General features: G+C 40.2%; 1 protein-coding gene across 2 annotated transcripts in view; it reads right to left on the bottom strand.

Annotated features, from left to right (window-relative positions):
• Positions 1-21363, bottom strand: part of LOC125765278 (tachykinin-like peptides receptor 86C) — a 67870-nt gene that overhangs the window by 5230 nt on the left and 41277 nt on the right. For both annotated transcript variants that reach the window (XM_049430228.1, XM_049430226.1), the window contains 3 exons: positions 20074-20208; positions 19454-19534; positions 6066-6216 (listed from right to left, as the gene is read on the bottom strand). In XM_049430228.1, coding sequence (XP_049286185.1) covers positions 6066-6216; positions 19454-19534; positions 20074-20208 — 367 coding nt within the window. The remainder of the gene's footprint in view (positions 1-6065; positions 6217-19453; positions 19535-20073; positions 20209-21363) is intronic.

Consider the following 21363-nt stretch of genomic DNA (forward strand, 5'->3'; position numbering starts at 1 on the left):
AGCAGGACTGCTACATGTATATAAAATCAAAATGGTCCAAAATGGTAGGCCAAAAGGCAACTGTTTAGTGGTCTGCTTAGTGCCCCACATAAGAGGAAGAATTATTATAATTTTCTATATGTTTTATATGTTTATATGTAAGTGTTTATTAAAAAAAGTAGTTAAAATAACATTGATGAGAAACATGACGGGATGATGTTCAAGGTTTACAAAGACTATATAAGAATCGTTACAATCACAGCATCGCAAACATAGAATCAGAATTCTCTTACTTGAACTAATATTAACAAGTAAGTGGAGAGAAAGGTAGTTTAAGGAATTGTTCGGAATTATGTATTTCCTGCAGCAATATGCTTAAAGAAAACTACCCTAGGACACTTTTCAAACTTGTGCTTCAGGATCTCTGCCTGGTAGCGTACTGAGCAGGCCTAAGACGGCCGATCCAGTCGGTACAGTAAATTCTCTTCAGGATCCCTGAACCGATGACGTTGGTGGTGGTTGCTGATGTTCTTCCATACCCATTGCCAGTTTACGAACGGTGACTCCACGGCTACATCCGGCTGCATCCGGTTGCACCCGGAAGTCTTTCAATCATAACCCAACGAAATGTTTTAGTACAGATGCCGGCTTGGGAAAGACATCAAGTACTGGATCTCCGTTGTCAAACAAGGATAGGTTTTCAAAATGGAACCTATGTTCGGAGGATTACCATCAAACACAAATAGATAAATAAATAAATAATTTAGCTAAAAGAGAGCATGCGAATGAGCAAATATATTCTTCAGCGCTTCAGAAATATTTATAATAAAAGTTTGCAATTATCATAGTGTATTATCATAAGGATGTTAAGAGCGTATTGGCTACGCAATGGTTTGCTCGAAAATTACGCAAATTTAAAATACGATCATTAATTGTATCCTTCATGAATTTTGAATCTCTTGCTTTCATTCGTGGAAAAAGCTATCAAATTGTTACGGGCAATTAAATTACAGCTTAAAGTACATTTCAGCTTCAAATGGTGCATTTATTAGAAGTCATTTGATTAAAATTTTCCTCCAAACGAATGGTGTTGGAACGTCAGAACGGATAAGCACCTTAATGCGACTTTCATGGAAGTCAAATGCAGGCGAAAAATTTTACACTCCCCAAAATAGGATCATTTTCTAAACCATTTCAAATCCAATAGCCATTCATTAGAAACGTGTTGTCACGATGTCTAGATTGAGATTTTTAAGAAGTCATGCTTGATTTGGTTGTATCTGTGAATCGATATTATCATTACATTTTGTTCGCTAAATAAATTCACTGAAATGGAAAAAAGTTCAATATTTCAAAGAGCTCAATGCGGATAAACAATGAATACAGCTTGTCGAGCTTGTTGTTTGCAAAGTTAGTGTATTGACTCGTTTCCAAGACTTATGTTTTGTTGCAACAATGACATTTTCTTTTAAGGGACCAACCCGTGGCTTATAATTAGTTCATATAATATGCAGTAGACATATTAATTACCTACCCCGTTTTTCAGTTATTTAAAAAAAACCTTCGCTCGGAAAAAACATCTTTGACAAACAAAGCAAAAAACAACCTTATACACGGAAGCTTTTGAAAATGAAAAGGCTAACGCACCCGGAGCAATATAGTAAATGATTAAAAAAGTTTTATAACAGACACCATTTTATTTTTCTGCAGCAACGTACCGTGCTTGTCCTTTTTGCCCGAAGGGCCAAAATCTCTTTAAATACGAATAGGGAGCTGTTTGTAAGACGAGCCTTATGTCTTTACACCTCATGACCGGCGGGCAAATAATGAGTGCGCTGCACACAATTTTGAAGGACACGTTAGAAGGGAACGCAAAAAAAAGAAAATTAATTTAAAAAGATTGTTTCGTTTGTTTTTATTTTCTATTCGGTTGTACCATTGTTTTTCAAGACAATTTCCGGTCAGCTTTTGCTAATCAGCTTTACGGTTTAAGGTTCTTACAAAACGGTCTAGGCGCGTAAGAAGCTGGATAAGACCGGGCAAGGATATAATTGTTAATTTTTTGTTTTTGCTTTTTAATGTGGACAATTGTTTAGTGTTGAAAAACATGTTGTTCATCAGCTTATAATTTTGATTTTTAAAAGTCTGCTCATAAATTATGGTGATTTTCTGTACCCGGATTTTTTAGTTGTAAATAAAATTCATCTACAGTGTAAAAGAAACACTTTTACTTTTGAAGAAATAACTTTAATATTACATTTAACAACAGACAGTGCTCATTTTAAAATTATATTTAACCCATTTATCATAACTCCTTCTTTTTTCAACATCATATCTGTTTCTGAATGCGTTCCCAAAGGTCTTAAAGACATGAACCAATATTTTGAAATTTTTGTAGCATTTTCATCTTCAACAATCCAATCTCTTTAATGTTCAGAGCATAAACTTCCAATCATTTCATTTTCATTTTCATCATTTTCCGGAAGGTTTCGTGTGGCTAGTTTTGTGGTGTCTCAAACATTTCGATCCTATTTAGATACAATGAAAGTCATCTGTTAACAAGCTTATTCATAACGCTACAAACATAGAAAGCGTCTTCCTCGTTCACCTTCACTCAATCGAACATCGTTGTGCAAAAGCGCATTCTAGCATCCCTTGCTTCAGCAGCACATTTTCACTCACTCGCTTCCATCTTTTAACAAGAAAAGCCACTTCAGAGAAAGTTGATATCAACCTCAGCACAATTCAACATAAAAAATGGTACACAGCCACCTGACAAGCTTTGTTATTTGGAACGACAGGCCAGGACATGGCATTGTTTCGTTGCTAATAAAGCTGATCCGGACGACGATGGAGCTTTTATGCATGAAACAGAACGACTTATTGAAAATAATTTGCAAATAAATAACTATTGCTTGGAAATGAACGAGTCTAATGATTGCTCGAGCTTCAAACTGGAACTGATCATTAGTTTCTCCAGGAATATTAGATTCATTCAATCTAACGAAAGGATGCAGAGGTCTAGCTGAGTTTTAGGGAATCTTTAACTTTTAATTACTCATAGCTGGATGATCAGTTTTTGTTGCGAGGGAACGATGTGGATAGGAATATTCAAAAGAACTCAAACGTTTATTGAATTTTAGGTTTTTGGGGACTTTGAGTTATCGATAAAAACACGAGAAGATGTGTCTTATCCCAGATAGGCTCTAGAAATATTATCGTTCTTAGTCTGTCGTGATCAATGCCTTGTAGATTTTTGTTTTCCAATAGCTGGACTTCATGTGGTTTCGTTTTTCCATACTAGCACAAGTAGTTCTTTTAGCTGTATGAAGCTTTTCCCTACGGCAAGGAATCTTTTCAGGAATGGAACACATTGCTTTTGCTCTTCTGGTTTCAAACAAAGACATTCTTTTATCTCCATTGACCTCATCGTCTGCTCAAGAATGTTCGTCCAATAAGAGTGCTCTTGTGTACATATGTACGATAAAAGATGTTGATATTATTCCAATCCATCCAAATAATCTTCAGACATCTCTTCAGACTACACAATCAGTGCGATCAATGTTGATTCACTTCAAAACTACTACCGATACCGTTTAATGACACCTCCAGCTTCACAAAAGCGTCATTTCCTTAGTAAAAGATTTTCACACCGAAACAATCTCACCCCCCGAGGGGATTCGATTGCCACGCACAAGCACACTTTGTGCTCGTATCTCTCCTACCTTTTTTGCACCAAACCCGGGACAGGTCTGAGTCGAATATGATTGAAACAGATAGAGTGTCAATTTGTTGGAAGGTTTCATGCTAAACCGGCTTGATTCAACGATAATTTATTTATCAAATACAAGCGTACCGACCGAAACGACGTAACCTAAATCCTGGTGACAATCGGATTGGTTCCAGCGTACCAATCTGCCCATCGTTGACCGATAACCGTCAGTCATTTAATTTATCTGCCCAAAACTCTCCACTTGCTGTTCTCCGCCGGTCCGGAAGCATTGGTGCCAGATTTAGGGGAGGATTTCGCTTTCACTGATGAAGATTGTCACGTGCCGAAGGATTCACGGTGCCAAAAGCAACCGGGACGGTGGCCGACAGGTGAAGTGGCCACTCTTTTGCATTTGCGATTGACCGTCGGGAAGCGGTAATTGATTAGTTCGCGGCCAACCACAGGGTGTCACAGTCTCTTCAGAAGGATCAGGAAGGTTTAGTGTAATTTGATTTCGGAAATGAATCACTCTCCAAGCGAACGGAACGGACGCCACTGGACGTCTGGTGACGGGAGATTGATCCCGTACCGTAAGCGTTGTTGGTACCGGTACCGTTTACCCACTGCAGGGAACCAGGGTTTTTGGTTCGTAGAAATCGGATCTTACCATAGATTTTGTACGATGTGAAAAATCGATTTGCTTTTGACTTTTCGCACACAGGAAGCGACGATGACGCACGATACACCGGTACCGGTAAACTTTGTTCCGCCGTTCCATGGCTTTACCGTTCATTTTTCATGGCGTCATTGGGAATATCATGTGCACTTTCCCGGTCGTAGCGAATAAATGTTATCAAAAACTAACCCGACGTAAATGGTTACGGGCATAGCTTTAAACTCTCCTTTCTCTTAAAGCATTGTAGATGGAGACGGACTTTTAATTCTATTACGGCAACATAATTTTATTTAATAATGGTTGAAACTTTGACTCAAAAGTAGTATTCACCATTAATGGAACGATGTCTAAAATACAATATAAAACTGTATACATAACAAATGTATAGTCAATTTACTATACTGTCGTCCACCCTCGATTATCGTACTTCTTCAGTGTTGTGCCCTTGTTCAATATTGTATATCCATGTCCGATTGGGTACGGTTTAATGTAGCCTTGAATGGTACACCATGTTCATTTCCCTATCAACTGAAAATTGAAGTACGAAAAAAACCTAAGCAACGTAAAATTTAATTTTCATTCAAAGCATACGGACAGGAACATCCAGAAAGGAAGAATATGAAGTTCTAAATTCTAATCATTCGAAGCCGGCAGGAGGGATACAACCAAAAAAAAAGCAACCAAAAGGTGAGCACCCAAGCAAGCACTCACACACACGATAAATGTGAAGAAAATTAGAAAAAAGGTAGGAAAAGCAGGAAAAAAGTAAAAAAAATGGTACAAAATTAAGAATTAAGATTCGTTTCGCAAATAATTTGTATTACGGTGTGCCTGCCTGCCCGTCCAAAAGGACCACAATTTAAACAGATGAGGAGGGTCGAACATAAGGTAACTTTATCCAAGTACTTTCTGGCACGGCTTTGTGCACGTATAATGCGCCATAGAAATGGATGTCGTTTATTTAAACATTTTATCTTACCCCGTATATTATACCTTTAAGTTATCGTTTCGATATTGGTACATTTAACACTATAAAATTATAATTTTAATGTTCCTCTAAATTAAAACTGCTATTAAGACAAAAACGGTCTACGTTCGTTTTTATAAACGTTCCGTTTAAATATCAATGAAAGGTCAGCTAACGAGCGTGTTTAAAGTTGTCATTTTTTAGGTTTCCTTTCCGGGTTTTTTTTGTGAAAGTATATTCATTTTTGCTGTTGCTTCTCGTGAACCAATTTCCTTTTCACAGTTTTCATATTCTTCCTTCATGCTCGACTGCTTGTGCTGATTGCCATTCCATCGATTCCATCGTCCAATGTTTGCTCGGGAAGTTTTTTTTCATTGTCATTGTCCACTAATGGTGCACTCTGGCCAGCATAGTGGTACGGTTCGTTTTGGAATACATTTTTAATGCTTTTCCCCAGACCAGAAGAATACGGACGAGAAAGTGTCACACAGAAAAGGGGCAATCATCGGGAAAAATAATATCGAAATGGGTTAAGTAAAAACGGACGAATGAATAAAAACAAATAGCTCTGGACTCGGTTGGACACGGTAAGTTAAAACAGAACCGTGCAAATAAGACAAAAAAGATCGTCGTAAACTTGTAGCTGAATGGTAGTTGCTTGGGAGAAGGAAAAAAATCAACCCCCCTATCATCTAGCTGCACACGTATCTTAACTTCGTCAGCACACTTACCTTTTTTTTCGATTTCATCGACTCAAGCTGCCGTTCGGTGTGTTCGCCAATCGACCGGCTGCCCCAAAGCTCGCGACCCATCAGCGAGTAGCAGACGATCATGATCAACATCGGTATACCGTAGGTGAGTATCAGGAACACCAGGTTGTAGCTGCCGCGTGGAAAGTAGAAGAAAGGCAAAGGAAGAAAAAAAAACAACAAGCGTGAGCAAAACGAGAATGAAATGCCGTTGGACTAGCTAATTGAGTTATTGTGCAGAAGCACCGGCTTAATTGAAAACCATCGCTATCGGGAACGCAAGGTACCATCGGACACGGCATATGGGTAAACTCAGCATGAAATGGTGAATTGACCAAGGAAGGAGCGAAAAAAAAGGTAAATGAACATGTCGTATGAGAATGTGCTTACGGGTGAGAAAAAAAAACACACACACACATCATACTAACTCCTTCCGGCAACATGGCTGACCAACATCGACAAGGGACTCTTCTTAGAAGGGGGCGATTATTGTGTTAGCGAAGGATGGACGATGGAGACAGCGAGAGAGAGAGAGATGGATCTTGTAATGAACGCTATCACTGGTCCATCGTCCAAGCGTGTTATGGTTAAGAAAACGAGTGATTCTGCGAAAAGTAAATTATTGTCCTGCAATACTCCGTAACAACATGTGATAATCTCATCGAAATGGATGATATTTTAACAGTGAAACAGAAACATATTTTTCGTGTAGTGTTGTCTCCCAACACCTAGTCAGATCAAATCATTATCTAATCGTTTTGTCGAACTCCACTCATCACAGTTTGTGATATCTCAGTGGATTTAATGAGGCACTGAACATCTAATTACGCACAAGAACTATTTTATTTTCGCTTCTTGCGACTTAACTCCACCGCTATCGATCACGTACTGGTTTGCCCCCGTGTGCAAACCCCAAAATTGTAGTCCCTCCGCTGTGGCGTGCATTTCGCGGAACCGTCCGTTATACCGCTTACCGCCTTGTACAAAAAGGACCCTTTTTTTGTTCCTGTTTATCCGCAGGTACCGAACGACACACCACAACAGAGAGAAAAAACAAAAAAAACAAAAACAAAACTTCCGATGAAACGGAACATCCTCCCCGCCCGAATAATATTAGGGATCCTGCATGGGAAGAGGCGCTAACTTGTGTATCGGACGTTTAAATAAACCGTACTTCGTCTTCACATCTACCACTCGTATCAACCCGTCATCGCCTGGATACACTTTAGAAATTCGACCTAATTTCCAAAACTGCGGGGGCATGTTGTCTTCCTTCATTAATACCAATGCTCCTTCTTTGATATTATCCTTCACTTTGGTCCACTTATGCCTTGTCTGCAACTCACTCAGATACTCCTGCTGCCATCGTCTCCAAAAATGTTGCCGAAGTTGCTGAAGCCTCTGCCACTTGTCTAAACGGTTCTCTGGCAGGTCCAAAAATGACGGTTCCGCAACTCCAATCAATGGACGATCGATCGTAAAATGTGCAGGTGTAAGGCAGTCCAGATCATGTGGATCGTTTGAAAGGGCGTATAATGGTCGCGAGTTTAACATAGCTTCAATTTGACACAGAAGCGTGTAGAAGTCGGTTATAGTTGACGAAGCAGACTTATAAACTCTTTTCAATACGCTTTTGACACTTTTTACGCCAGCTTCCCAAATCCCTCCAAAATGAGGAGCATTAGGTGGGATCATTTTCCACGTAACTTCTTTCTCTTGGCAGAACTGGAAAATGCCTTGTTTCGATGTTTCATCCTTGAACATTTCATATAACTCACGAAGCTCATGTTTTGCTCCAACAAAATTAGTAGCATTATCACTGTAGATTTCTTCAGGTATTCCTCGTCTGGATACAAATCGTCTCAAGGCAGCAAGAAAAGCGCCAGTTGAAAGATTCTCTACAGCCTCCAAATGAATCGCCTTTGTGACCATACACACAAATAAACATACGTATCCTTTCGTAGCAGTAACACGACGGATACCTGATTTTAACATAATTGGACCAGCGAAATCCAAACCTACACGTTGAAAGGTAGGAGCAGCTGTTACTCGACAGGTAGGTAGATTACCCATTTGTTGATCCATAGTACTTGGACTACTTCTGAAGCAAACAATGCAGTCGTGCAGCACCTTTCGAACCGTTGATCTAGCATTCACAATCCAGAATTGCTGACGCAAAATAGAAATCACTCCAGACGGGCCGATGTGTAGATTTTCACGGTGAATTGCTGCAATCAAACGCTTAGTTATGATGCTACGATGTGGCAGTAACAGCTGATGTTTATTGTCATACGACAGATCTGACTTGCGTATACGACCTCCAACTCTCAGCAGCTCACCATCCAAGAAGAGATTCAGATTCTGGTATCGTTGCACAGGTTTACCTTGCTTTACTGCCGACACTACATCCGACAACTCATGATGCTGAATAGCTCTTACAATCCAACGCGTTGATTCTCGCAACTCAGCAATTGTAGGCTTTGGGTCATTAATGCGTTCACCCTTACGTCGTTTAGCATTTTGTTTGAATCGTACAACATATGCTACTATTCTTTGTGTCTTTCGAAAAGATTCAAATTTTACCAGGATCGGAAGAATATCAAGCGGTACTGTAACACTGCTGGTAACCACCTTGCGTAGATCAGGAATCTCTTCATCGCGTAGATCCTCCATGGGTTCTGATGGCAAAAAATTACTTCGAACATCATTTAATGACCTTCCGTTGACCTTCGCTGAAGCATCAAAAACGACACGGCATTTTGTGGTGCTTTTTGTCGGGTTGAGGACAGCATGATGTGGGAGATACCACTTCCTTAGTGATGGATCATCCTTACTTTCCTCTACCACTCTGCAGTGACCAACATACCTGCCTGTTGATTCGCGATAGTGTGTTTCGAGAAAATGGGTTTCGCACATTTTGTCCTCAGATTTCACAGAACGCTCACTTGTAAAGTCTTCTATTTCCCAAAACCTTTGCATTATTGATCCTAAACGATCATTTGTCGATACGTTGGTAAACATTTCACTTTCCTTGTATAAATCTGCAACACGCCCTCCTATTACCCATCCAAGACGGGTTTCGGTGATCATCGGTAGTGTGTTCGCTCTTTTCACGGACCCTGATATTGTTAATTCCGAGAGACAATCCATTCCCAGCAAAATGTCCACACTGCCTGGATCGTTAAAGGTTGGATCGGCCAACAACGCACTATCAGGCAAGTTCCACGAACTAATATCGAATTTAACAGATGGCATTTTACCAGTAATTTCGCGATACACAAAACACGTGATACCCATAGAAAAATCGGTGCATCGGGATTTCACAGTAAAGGAACACTTTTGCCTTACAGGCGAATCAATGTTTCCAATTCCTTTTATTGGCACGTTCACATTCACCAAATTTACGCCTAATTTCACCGCAAGCGCTTCCGTAACACAACTGATCTGCGATCCACTGTCCAACAGCGCACGACACAACAACAACTCCTTGTTCGCTGATTCCGCGTAAAGCAGAACAGTTTGCAATAGAACAATACTCCCCGAGTTAGCCGCATTATCAGCATGCTGGCTTGCGCTCACTCTTTCGGGTTCACTTGAAACTTGTTCTGACTTCACCGAGTTATTGTCATAATGTAAAATTGTGTTGTGTGCTCCTTCGCACTTACTACACTTCACACGCGATTTGCAACGGTTTCGCCAATGTCCTGGTTTCAAGCAAATCAAACAAAGCCGTTTTGATTTTACGTATTGCGCACGTTGTTTTCCGTCTAACAAAACGATTTCCGGACATTTGTTCGTTCCATGTAGTCCCTTGCACAAATCACAAACCTTTTCACTAGGCACATTTTCAACGAAGCCGCATTTCGTTTCATGGGTGAATTTTCGTTGTAATTTGGCCTTTTTTCAACGAAACGACCCTTTTGTCCAACTGCAACATTTGCTTGGCACCTTTCTAACACCGACACTCTTTCTTTTAGGAAGCACAAGGTTTTTTCGTAATTCGGGAGTTCATTTTTAGGGATGCTAGCTTCCCATAACTTCTTGGTCTCGATATCCAACGAATTAGATATTAGATATATCACCAACGTACAAGAAAGCCCGGCAAAATCTTCACCTAAATACTTCAGGTTTTCCACGTGGCTCTCCACTGATTCCACTAAATTACGCAGACCGACATAGTTCTCTTCGGTTAATTTCTTTAAACTAAACAGTCCACTAATATGTAGGTCCACCATACGACGCTTATTCTCATAGCGCTCGGATAAGAGTTGCCACGCGCGTTCGTAGTTACCGTCATTTATTGTCTTTTGATCAATTACCTTGGCCGCATCACCGCTCAAGGCCTTTTCAAGGTGATAAAGTTTTATACGCGGATTGTCACCACTTTTGTCCACAATGTCTCTAAAAATTGTCTTGAATCGCTCCCATTCCTCATACTTGCCACTAAACGTAGGTATGGGGCGAGGCAATGGGGCATGCACAATCACTGGTGGGACACTGGGACCTGGAACCATTGCTTGAGATGATGTTGACTTTGCCACAAAGGCTTCAGATGCACTCTCTAACTCCAACATCACCTCCTCATGCAATTTAATAGTTTCCTTATACTTGGCATCATGCACTGCACTATCACCAACAACAAGCTTAATAATTTCAGCATAATGCTTGTTATGCTCTTCCAATGCACTGTCTGCCTTTTTCCCGTACACTTTGCACTGTACCGCGGTCAGCGCCTTTCCCTCATTCTTCGCCTGCAAAATATTGTCCATTATACGACCTAACTCCTCACATGCAAGATCACGCATGTGAATGTTTGGCTTCGCTGCAATAATTGCATCCACCCAGCCCGGTTCTCCGACCGATTTCACGGCTGGTGTGCGTGGCGTTCGAGGTGTGCGAGTCATGATGAAGCGATCTCTATTGATATTCAGCTACCTAATATCCGGTTCGAAGGACCATGTGATATCTCAGTGGATTTAATGAGGCACTGAACATCTAATTACGCACAAGAACTATTTTATTTTCGCTTCTTGCGACTTAACTCCACCGCTATCGATCACGTACTGGTTTGCCCCCGTGTGCAAACCCCAAAATTGTAGTCCCTCCGCTGTGGCGTGCATTTCGCGGAACCGTCCGTTATACCGCTTACCGCCTTGTATAAAAAGGACCCTTTTTTTGTTCCTGTTTATCCGCAGGTACCGAACGACACACCACAACAGAGAGAAAAAACAAAAAAAACAAAAACAAAACTTCCGATGAAACGGAACACAGTTAAAATTTTCTTCATTCGAAAAGTGAAAAAAAACCCAACCTCGTTCGGCATAATTAAAATCGTCACCAGTCGTAGTCGTTTGGAAAAATGACACTTAATAATCTGACCGCTTAAACACACCGTGCACAACCTGGCCATTAATTTCCATGCTAAGAACGCTCCCCACACCCTTTTGTTCGTTCGCGCGATTTTCAATTAGTGCACTTTACCGAGACGTTGATGCAGCGACACCGAGTTTCCGGTACCGGCAGCTGCTGCTGCTGTGTCGTCGTGTTGGTTTTGCAATTAGTGTTGCAGCTTCTTATTAGGACATTATTCCATTCCTCCACTCCAGGTGGCTGAAGGTGGTAAGCCCGGAAGTGAGTCAAAAGTTACCAAGTAGCTATTAATTTGCATGGTACCAGCAGTTTGTGTGCCCGGGATTTTGTAAGTTGAGACTAGTGAGCGTACGAACGATGCAATCAACTCGTTTCCGTGCTACTGTTTAACGGTGGTTTTTGGTTGGAATTTCGTTAGCTCCTCCTCTCAAGAAAGATTGATTTCGTCTCGGGCGCGTTACCAGTTGCTGGGAAGTTGCTGTTATGCAACGACGAAATTGATCACTTTTACGCAATGTGCAGCACCTTCCTTTTGCTGGGTTAGAAAAAAGAGCATAAAAAAACACTGCCTTTGCAACATTCTCGAACGTTTTTCGATAGCCTAAAGATGTTGTTGAAAATTGGCCTTTAGTTCATTACAAAGTATGCCGCCCACTTTTACCGGTTACATGGCCGTAACAGTACAGAATTGCAACAGGCGTGTAAAAAAATTGGGAAAACATAATGGAAACACTCAATCGACCGATATCAACAAAAAAAAAACCTTCGTAGAACAAAGACCTTGTTTGATGTTTCCCCTGTCCCAATCAAAGACAATATCCTCCGGAAATTTGTACCGAACGTTGATGAGAGGAAAAGTTGTGTTTGGTTTAGCGAGAAAGAAAAAGACCGGTCGACCGGATGATAAACGTTCATTATGGTGCTGCCAAAGCTGTGATGTAAATCGTGCTGTTTGACATTCGATGGGATTGGACAGAACAGTAAACAGTTGTTATCTAATGTTTGGTTTCATATTTTTCAAGTTTTGCAATTCCGGCAGCAGCTGTAACGTATTTCCTTGTCGCCAGATAGAAACGAGCAAAAAAAAACCCAGGGCTCCAAGTGCCATTCAAACGCTGTGACAAATATTGTCCCCCAAGAAGGTGTCTTCCAGCTTTTTTAAATACTTCTGCTTTAACGAATGCTCTAATTTGAACAAATCTTAATTAAGGCCTCCGTCAACAACGCGAACTCGGCGCGTTTCGTCAAGTTAAGTAAGCTATTTAAGTGGACTGAAATCCTTCCACGCTACCAATAGCAACAGATCCTGTTTTTGGCAGTGAAGTTTGTTCAAACAGAAGCTTAACCTCAAAAGTTTTACGGTGAACACAAAACCGCTTCAGCGTCAAGTGTTTCTTCCCAGCATTCCCAAGAATTCGTTTCTATTTTCTGCCGACAGAATAGTCCTTCAAATTCAAATTTTTGTTCAGTTGCACAGTGAAACTTCTGTTTTGAAATAAAAACATCGGCTTCATTGATAAATGAACAGACGATGAAGTTGCGATGCCGCTTTGCCCAACGTTTAGTAGTGATTTCATGTACTTCATTACGTTGAGTTGCTAATCCGCTTTCGGTGAATGGTTTGCTAATGAATTATTGTTGCTTTACTGTTCATATTTCACTACTATAAAAATAAAGGGGCAATCGAAGATGAGAGAATCAAATCAAGGGGGAGGAATCAGAAATGTATTTTTTAAAGTGTAATCGATGAAACGTAGCTTTACAAACACCCTCGATTCAGTAAAATTCTCATCTAGACGGAATCTTCATACGATGAACTGACCTAGGAACTGTGGGTAAAACTTATACAGATTTTAGGATGAAGTGATAACATTAGAACCTGGTTTCTGCATTATTTTCAAGTTCATGTGGAACTTTCGCACTTTTGAAAGATGAATTCTGTGTCAAGATTCTTTAATTCACGTATTTGCATTATAGCTTTTTCTGGAAGCGTCTTCACATTTTCCAATATATCTAAATCTTCAACAAGAAAATTATCCAGACATGGTTACAACTTTCTCAATCAAAGTGTTCTGCCATTCGGCATCTTACCAGCCCAGCTCATAAGTAGCTTTAAACAGCTTATCTTCATTTGTGGCACTACAACCATTAAGAGGTCTGGGTCTGTCGTCTAGGACTTTCCTTGAGTTAAACCCCAGCGAGATAGTCAGTCTCGCGTATGGAGGTATGGTCTGGATGGGTCTGGATTTGATGTCAGGTTCTGATATTTAAAGACTAGCGCCATTCCCACATATAACCCCCGACCATCACTTGTGGAATAGCAAACAGCTTAGTTTTGCAATAGATCATTAAAGTTTAAGAGTATTCATAAATATCGAGAATATGTCCTACATTGTTGTTGTGCTCAATATGCCACTAAACGAATAGTGTCCAACATATTTCCGTTGTTAACTTTCTCCGTTGCAACTAGAGATGAGAATAACAACTCTTGGAGCCCCAATTACCATTCCGCTTAGGGCCTCCGAGAAGCTTGATCCGCCACTGCTCCTAAGGCTATAGCTTTTTTTTGGGAAATTTAGCTAAATTTTATAAATTGATTTATTTTAATGCAAATTGGTTGAAATAAGTTTCTTTTCACTCAACTAATGCTTTAAATAAAAAAAAAAATAAAAAATGATAAAAAATCGCACATTTTCGTTCAACTCACTCGCAAATATTCGTTTCAACTCACGTCGCTCATTTACTCTTTTTGCAACTCGACTTACCACAGCTACATTATTACACTCATGAGTGAGTAAGTGAAAAAAGAGTCGCTAAAACTCCTCGTGGTGAGTGAAAGAAAATCGTTTAATACAACGTTTCAACTCGCTATCACACGCTTACTCACTTTTCACATCTCTAGATTCATCTTACTAAATTGAAACGCTCACCATCGTGTGACATTTCGGCCATTCTGTTATAGCAGGCCGGAAGAATAATTGGTCGCTCGATGATGCAATCCCACAACTTTACTCCGGGCGTACAATGCGCTCGGCAAAACTTTGAAGCCGGTATAAAACTTCGCCTAACTCACAGCCAAATCTCCCGCCCCAAATGTTAAGAACTTTTGCGGCCAGTGGTTTCCTTACGAGGCAGAGCAAATTGTGCTGGTTAACCGCATGCTTTGCCACGTAGCCGTTGCCTACTTCCGACCCGTAGATCATTTTTTGGTGATACCAGGGGCTTCGTGGGTATGCTTTGTTTTGGTTAGTGATAGAACCTGTTTCCAGCGCAAAAAACGAAGCCTTGCGAATGAGTAACGAAATTTGAAATTTCGTTGATTGCATTGCACAGTCCGGTACCAGTGTTACTATAGGCAGTTGGACGTTGGAGTTGTTTCGTTTTTCTTTCGCCTGGCAAATACACGTTTTCGGCAAAAGGCAAACAAAAAACTACCACCTAACCGGGCGTAATGTCAGTTCGACTTTGTTGGATGATCAACTCGAAAATAGATTATCTGTCATAATATATCCACCACACAATGTCGTAGTCCACGCGCGCGCCTCCTACAAGATTTGTAAAGAATCCATTTTGACGAACCATGTTCTATAACGGGCACACGGAATGGATCTGTCACGGGGTCGAGCGTGTGATCGATCCTGACGATTTCGCGTGAGGTTTTTCAGGTGGGAATTTATTTTCCCGTTCTCCCATCTCTTTAGCTACAGTCGAACGGGAACGTGAAGCGAAGCGTTTGTATAATTAATACACGTTTCGTATTTTACCCGTATTATTTCATCCGTACACATCGGATGTAGGTGAAAGAATACATTATCCAATGTGCCGGACATATTGTTGGCCATTGCTTGTCGATTTCCTACCGATCGATCGATGCGTCGATTGAGAATTTTCATCGCACACGAACAATGTACGAATCAATACGATAAGAAGCGTGAAATGAAAAGCAAACTCAAAACGGTCTTTAAACATGGTCTTTAAACAAACGAACATCGCTTTTTCTCCGAATGTAATTGGCCATCACAAGCAAACGCTTTAAGCTTGCGATTTTTATGATGTATCATGTTCCTACGCCCCAAAAAAAAACCAGGGTCACGTTACATTTTGGGAGGTTACAATTTGACACAATTTTACTCCGGTTGTATCTTATACTGTTGATAAAGTTGTTCATATTGTGTAGTTTCCTTTTCTTTGTTGGTGATCCCTTATTCAACATTCGAACTATGTATTCATTTCATGCTGCTATCAGATATTTATTTGTCCCCTTTCTCCACAACATCCCGAGGCTTAGAATTGGGAGAAAAACCGAAGGAAAAGTATAACTTTTTATGAAAAAACGGACTATGGACGCAAGGGTCATAGTTATGTGTTCCACGGGTAACCTAAAACGGTTTATCCCCAAAAACTAGGTTCGATACCGGGGTAGCGCACCCATGCGAATGATACCGATGTCTGCATATACGCATAAAAATTTATCAAGATGATTTTTAATAGGGCACAAAATTGCGAACTTTTTCCATTGTGTCTTCATCGGTTCAGCTGCGACCGACCAGCTGTCGTTAATTTTCATGAAAGCTTTTGCCATCGGCACAACACAGCACGGCCGCTGTTTGTTTTCTATTCTTTCTTCTTTTTTTTGTTTCTACGCTGGGCTTGATGCCACTTTCTTTGCCATCAACCAAAACCAACCCAATGATCCACAGTTGGAGTGGCTTCAAATCTCAGCCCGAGTTCAATAGCAAATTCGTACGAAATTGAGTTTCGTGACGGTATTAACGGAACACAAATAACATTACAACACGCAGCAAATAATGCGTCTGTGGTGGCGATGGAACGTTTGCCCGGTATGCTGTATAGGTTCCTGTGTGATGACGAACACGGTCTGCCTTATTCAATTATCCAACCGGATCATGTGCACTGATGTTGCGCGAAATGTTTCAACCACCGGCTGATACTGACATGCGGTCAAAGAGTTACTATAGTGAAGTTGGCCCCAAAAACCGAACCAACTGTACTTGGTTGAATATTTTTGTTCGCTTGGTGTATTTTTGCACCACAGCTTCACATTAAATGTAAGAACAAAACCAACTCCATTTCGGTACACGCACACGTCAGACGGCCTGAGAAGAAATGCTTCTCGTTCGTTTGACGCACTTACACATTATGTTTACCTTAACAATATGACGCTTTGCCGTAGCCTGATGATCCACTGGGAATGGTAGCACATTTTCCAAACCATCTCTGAAGCTCCCCAAATACTAGTGAGTCTGGGATGGAGTCTCGCTTTCGGTGCTCATATTTATGGAGCGGGGCGCAATGTTATGAGCATAATTGAATTATGCCAAGAGTTTCTGGCTGTGTTCTGGAAGGATTATGACGTAATTGTGAATTCATTAGCTCAGCTGAGATACCACGTGTCGAAGGTGTTGGAGACCCAGCATCCCCCTCGTCGGGGGAGCATTTATGTGCATGTGCTTTGTCATTCGCATAAAAGATTCCACCAAACTTTGGTTGCTTTGAGTTCATGATCCAGTTGAACGGGCAGAGCAGGGCATGGTTCACAATGAATGGGAAGGTTTTATTCAGGCTTATAAAGCTTACTGCAAGTATAAGCATACGAACGGCTCCGTTTATAGCACATTGTAGTGGTGGGCGTATATTTTATTGTGCACAAGTTTTGAAGTTGCTCATTTACAACGACCATAATAAGTGTGATGTAGTTGTTTGTAATCACATCTAGCAACTCTAAGGAATTTACTGCGTCCTTGAATTGATTTTACTTCTTATGCAATGAAAATCAGAATAGAATCTGTAAAAATAAATTCATTACGAAGTAATTAAAGCTAAAATAGGTGTTAAAATGTTAAATTTTAACACTTAAGAAAAAGCATTCATCGCCTGATGAAATTCAGTATCTTTGAATTCCTTGAAACATATTAAACTTGCATCAAACAAAGCATTTAGTTCTGGGTGAGAATTTAACTTATCCCCAGAGGCAGGTAGCTAGAAGTCGAAAAATAAAACACACACAAAACTTTCCATCCAAACCCAATACACACGGATGTTCGGAAGAAATCCCTTCAGGGAAATGTATTTTCCTTTTCAACACACCTCTTTTTATCATTCACGTGCAAACATCTGTCCCGAATACGGACGGTGCGGTACGTCAACATTCTGGGCGTTAAAACTGTTTCTTCCATTCCATCAACCACTGCGGTGGCAGTGGATCAACTTTACTTGTACGGGCGTGTTGTGAAAGGTTTTTTGTGCGGACATTCTTTTTGACCATTTTTAAAGCATTTAACAACTTTTACCTACCACCTTCTGACAGTCGGTAATTTATTTAACAAACTCACCGTCTTGAGGGACCGCATAGTTTGGTTCGTATATTTACCACCGGCACTGATTGAGACGAACGCAAGGTATCGCACCGCCATCATCCGGATGTACATTCTCGGGAAGGAAAACTTTCCGCCATCCTGTATGCGGCATTACCACGAAACCGAATGGTTCGTGTTTCAAATGCAGGATTTCCGTCAACTTATTTTTTGTTGTTTGTCCTTTACAACTCAGCGCTTCGCTGCATTGGAAGGAGGAGGAAAATTCAATTATTAACATTCGAAGGATTTACGCTGGCAAACCATCCGAACCTGGCATCCAACAATGGCATTCGGAGAGCGTCCAAATCACGATGTATTCATTTCTTTTCTAAATTTTCCAACAATGCGATGCCCAACTGCGTGCCATAATTTTCATGTCGCCCTAGCATGGGACGAGAGTGGGCAGAATGAGTGTTCGAAGTGGTCAGTGTTGGCACTGTCATGCCTTGGTAGCGCATCGTTTCGTTTAGTGATATATTCCGTTTCGCTTTGCTTCTTTTCTTCTCGCTGTATCGATGCGACCCCATGCACGGCACGGCGCGGACGTTTTGTTATTCGAGTGGAAAAAAATATATATATTTCGGGGATCATATTTTGAAACCAACGGTTGACCTGCTGCACTATCCAGGCTGACATGTGCGTTAGGGCTTCGGGTTTGGCGACATTTTTGACATGCCTTTTCAGTGAATAAATTTGTTTATCATTTATTTCACGTGTTCAGCGAACGATGAAGCAACGAGGTTAAAGTTTACGGCAAGAAGACATTAGAAACTACAATACGTGCCACTTGTTTTGAGTGAGGTTTTTAGGTGAGGTTTGGTTGTACAAAGAATGGTATATTTTTAGAGAGTTTTTTTTTGTACCCAAAACAGATTTTTGAGGCAAAGTTAAGAAATGGGAAAAAAACACCAACATTTAACATTCTACAATACGGCTGTTCTTTACGAACAAAAAAAAATTGTGTTAAAAAAAAAGTTCACAAGCAAAACTAAATAAAAAATTAGAAGAAAAATGCAGAAACTGGTTAATGATAACCCAGTAAAAATTGTATGAAAAAAAAACATGACACATGACCTAAAAACTATCCTTTTCATTATGAGTGTGCAAGGAATCGGAGATAAGCAACAAACATAGCTGGTTCGTAATCTAAAACGTTGGTAAAGACACATGAGTGATAAGCACTGTACAGGGGTCCAGCAAAACGAACAAAAACACGCGTTAACGAAACTGTATATTTTCTTATTTTTCCAGCCCAAATACACTGCGTTTGTGTTCGGCCCACGATATGTGTCCCGATATGCAGATTTGCTGTCAAACTGTGTTATTCGCAGAAACAAAAACAGAAAAAAACCGAACCGAAAGTTTCCGGTCACCAAACGTGTTTAGTAAAAGTTCGGTTGCTTAAAACATGTCAACGGAAAATCGGAGAAACAAAGTGATAGTAAATGTTGTTGACGTAAATCACAAACTGTTATACATCCGTTTATCGGTAGTGACGCAACATGTACGGAATTTTAGGGTATGAAAATAAACGCTCGAATCACATGTCAGCGTTGGTTGATGGTGTAATGCAATCGTACACTATGGCGGACTATAGAATGGTCGACATACCGGAATACTTACATGTAATCTGCCATGGATGTTGGGTATCGTCCATCCGGCCAAAGCATGTAACACACTGTTCGTGTTTTGCCATTATTATATCTTTGGAAGAAAATGTTGAGGATAAGGAAAAGTATTACTGTGTATTATGTATTTCTAACAAAAAATTGATTACATATTTGTGAGTTGATTGTTTAAAGAAAAGAAGACATTTATTTTAGTATTGCAATGATAAAATTAAGGTCACAATGTGAATTTGCTAATGAAATTTATTTATGTTTTTTTTAATTTACAAATTAAATATACAAACTTAAATATTGAAGTTATCAAACGATAAGCAATCCACACTTCAAAAAATGTGAAATGACTACAAAAAAAATCACGATCAAACTAAAATTAAATTGCACAATCCTATTTGCACTAATTCACTGGGATGAACACTTCCGTTACGCTGCACACTGTGTAATTTAATTCAACTTCTATATAGCAAAACTATCGAATTTTATCCGCCTCTAGCATCGAAAAGTGTCCATTTCAATTTGATTTGATCCCTTGCCGTTACTCAGCACACAGCTCCTGCCCGTGCCGGGATTGTCTTTCGCTCGCTTCCCCTAGGCATGCCTTTGCTCGTTAAAACTTACCGCTTCGTCATCACAGTAGAGTACATCAGGCACGGTGCCGCCAGGACACAGCTTAACGCCCAGATGATTAAAAGAAAGATCCGGGCCTTCTTCCTTGACGTCCGGTGGCGCAACGGATGCACTATCGCAATGTATCTACGGTTGGGGAGGGAGCAAAAGCAGGACGCAGAAAAATGAGTGAGGGTAAAGTTTTGCGTGGGTGAAAGAGATAAAACGAGAAGGGGACGCACGAGATGGGATAACATTTGTGCCAAACTGGAATGCGATCCTTTGAAGACAGCTGCCAACCTTCGTCCCACGGCACATGGTTTAGCATTACGCAACGCTTGGTAAAAGGCGTTGACGCTGGTGATCCCGTTTCCGGCAGTTCTCTTTTATAATCGAAAACATGGTTTTGAGATATAGGAAGCATTCCGGTGAGAAAATTGTTTGTTTCTGTGTGAGGGCCAGGAGACGCCAAATCGCCGCTTGTTGAAATGTACAGGCTCATTTTACACGTTTGTGATGCTATTTTTAATGTTTTTGCTTTCGATGCGCTATCCGAGTAATTGTGTAAGAAGAAATGTATCAAATTTCGTTTGCTTTGGTAGATGCAATTGTGGATGAGATTTGGTACGATCAGAATATGTCCATGCGCATAAAGTTAAGAGAGTAAAGAGTTAAATTCTTTATCCGTTTGAAGTGATTAGTTGTATCCCGCTAGTAGTCCTTTGCATAAATATAAGCTTATTCGAATTTTAAACATTGTTTTGAATAAAAGTTTTTGCATTGAAGACTTGAAAAGTCTACAGCTTAGAAAAGTTCTCCAAGTAACACGCGGCTATAACGATTTTTTATACAGAAATTATAAAAAGAAATTTAACCAAATAAAAAGCTTTCCATTTGTGACTAAAAAGTATGATTTTTTGCATTTCGTATAAGTCAATTTGCAAAAGTTTAATGTAATTTTTCAATTTGTGTACTTCGTATGATATTATTGTTTTTCGTACCAATTTTCCTTATTCACAGAATTGATTTCAATTGATCTTTTTGCCATATTGCGGTGTGAAGATCATACTGAAAATAGATTGTGATTTTACCAAAAATTTAATAAACCAATTTGCGAGAATTGGAAATAATGAGTTAATCAACAGATTTCTCACGACAGCAGTAACGCACAGTTAATATCGTGCGACACTTTATACCCACTCGTATCGTATCGTATCGGCACGTGTTCGTGAGATAGATCGCGTGAAAACCCATTTTCATTCCCTTATGAAATTAGACTCGCTTTTAAACCACTGAAGACAT

The sequence above is a fragment of the Anopheles funestus genome, chromosome 2RL, assembly GCF_943734845.2.
Source record: "Anopheles funestus chromosome 2RL, idAnoFuneDA-416_04, whole genome shotgun sequence".
In the NCBI taxonomy this organism is placed as follows: domain Eukaryota; kingdom Metazoa; phylum Arthropoda; class Insecta; order Diptera; family Culicidae; genus Anopheles; species Anopheles funestus.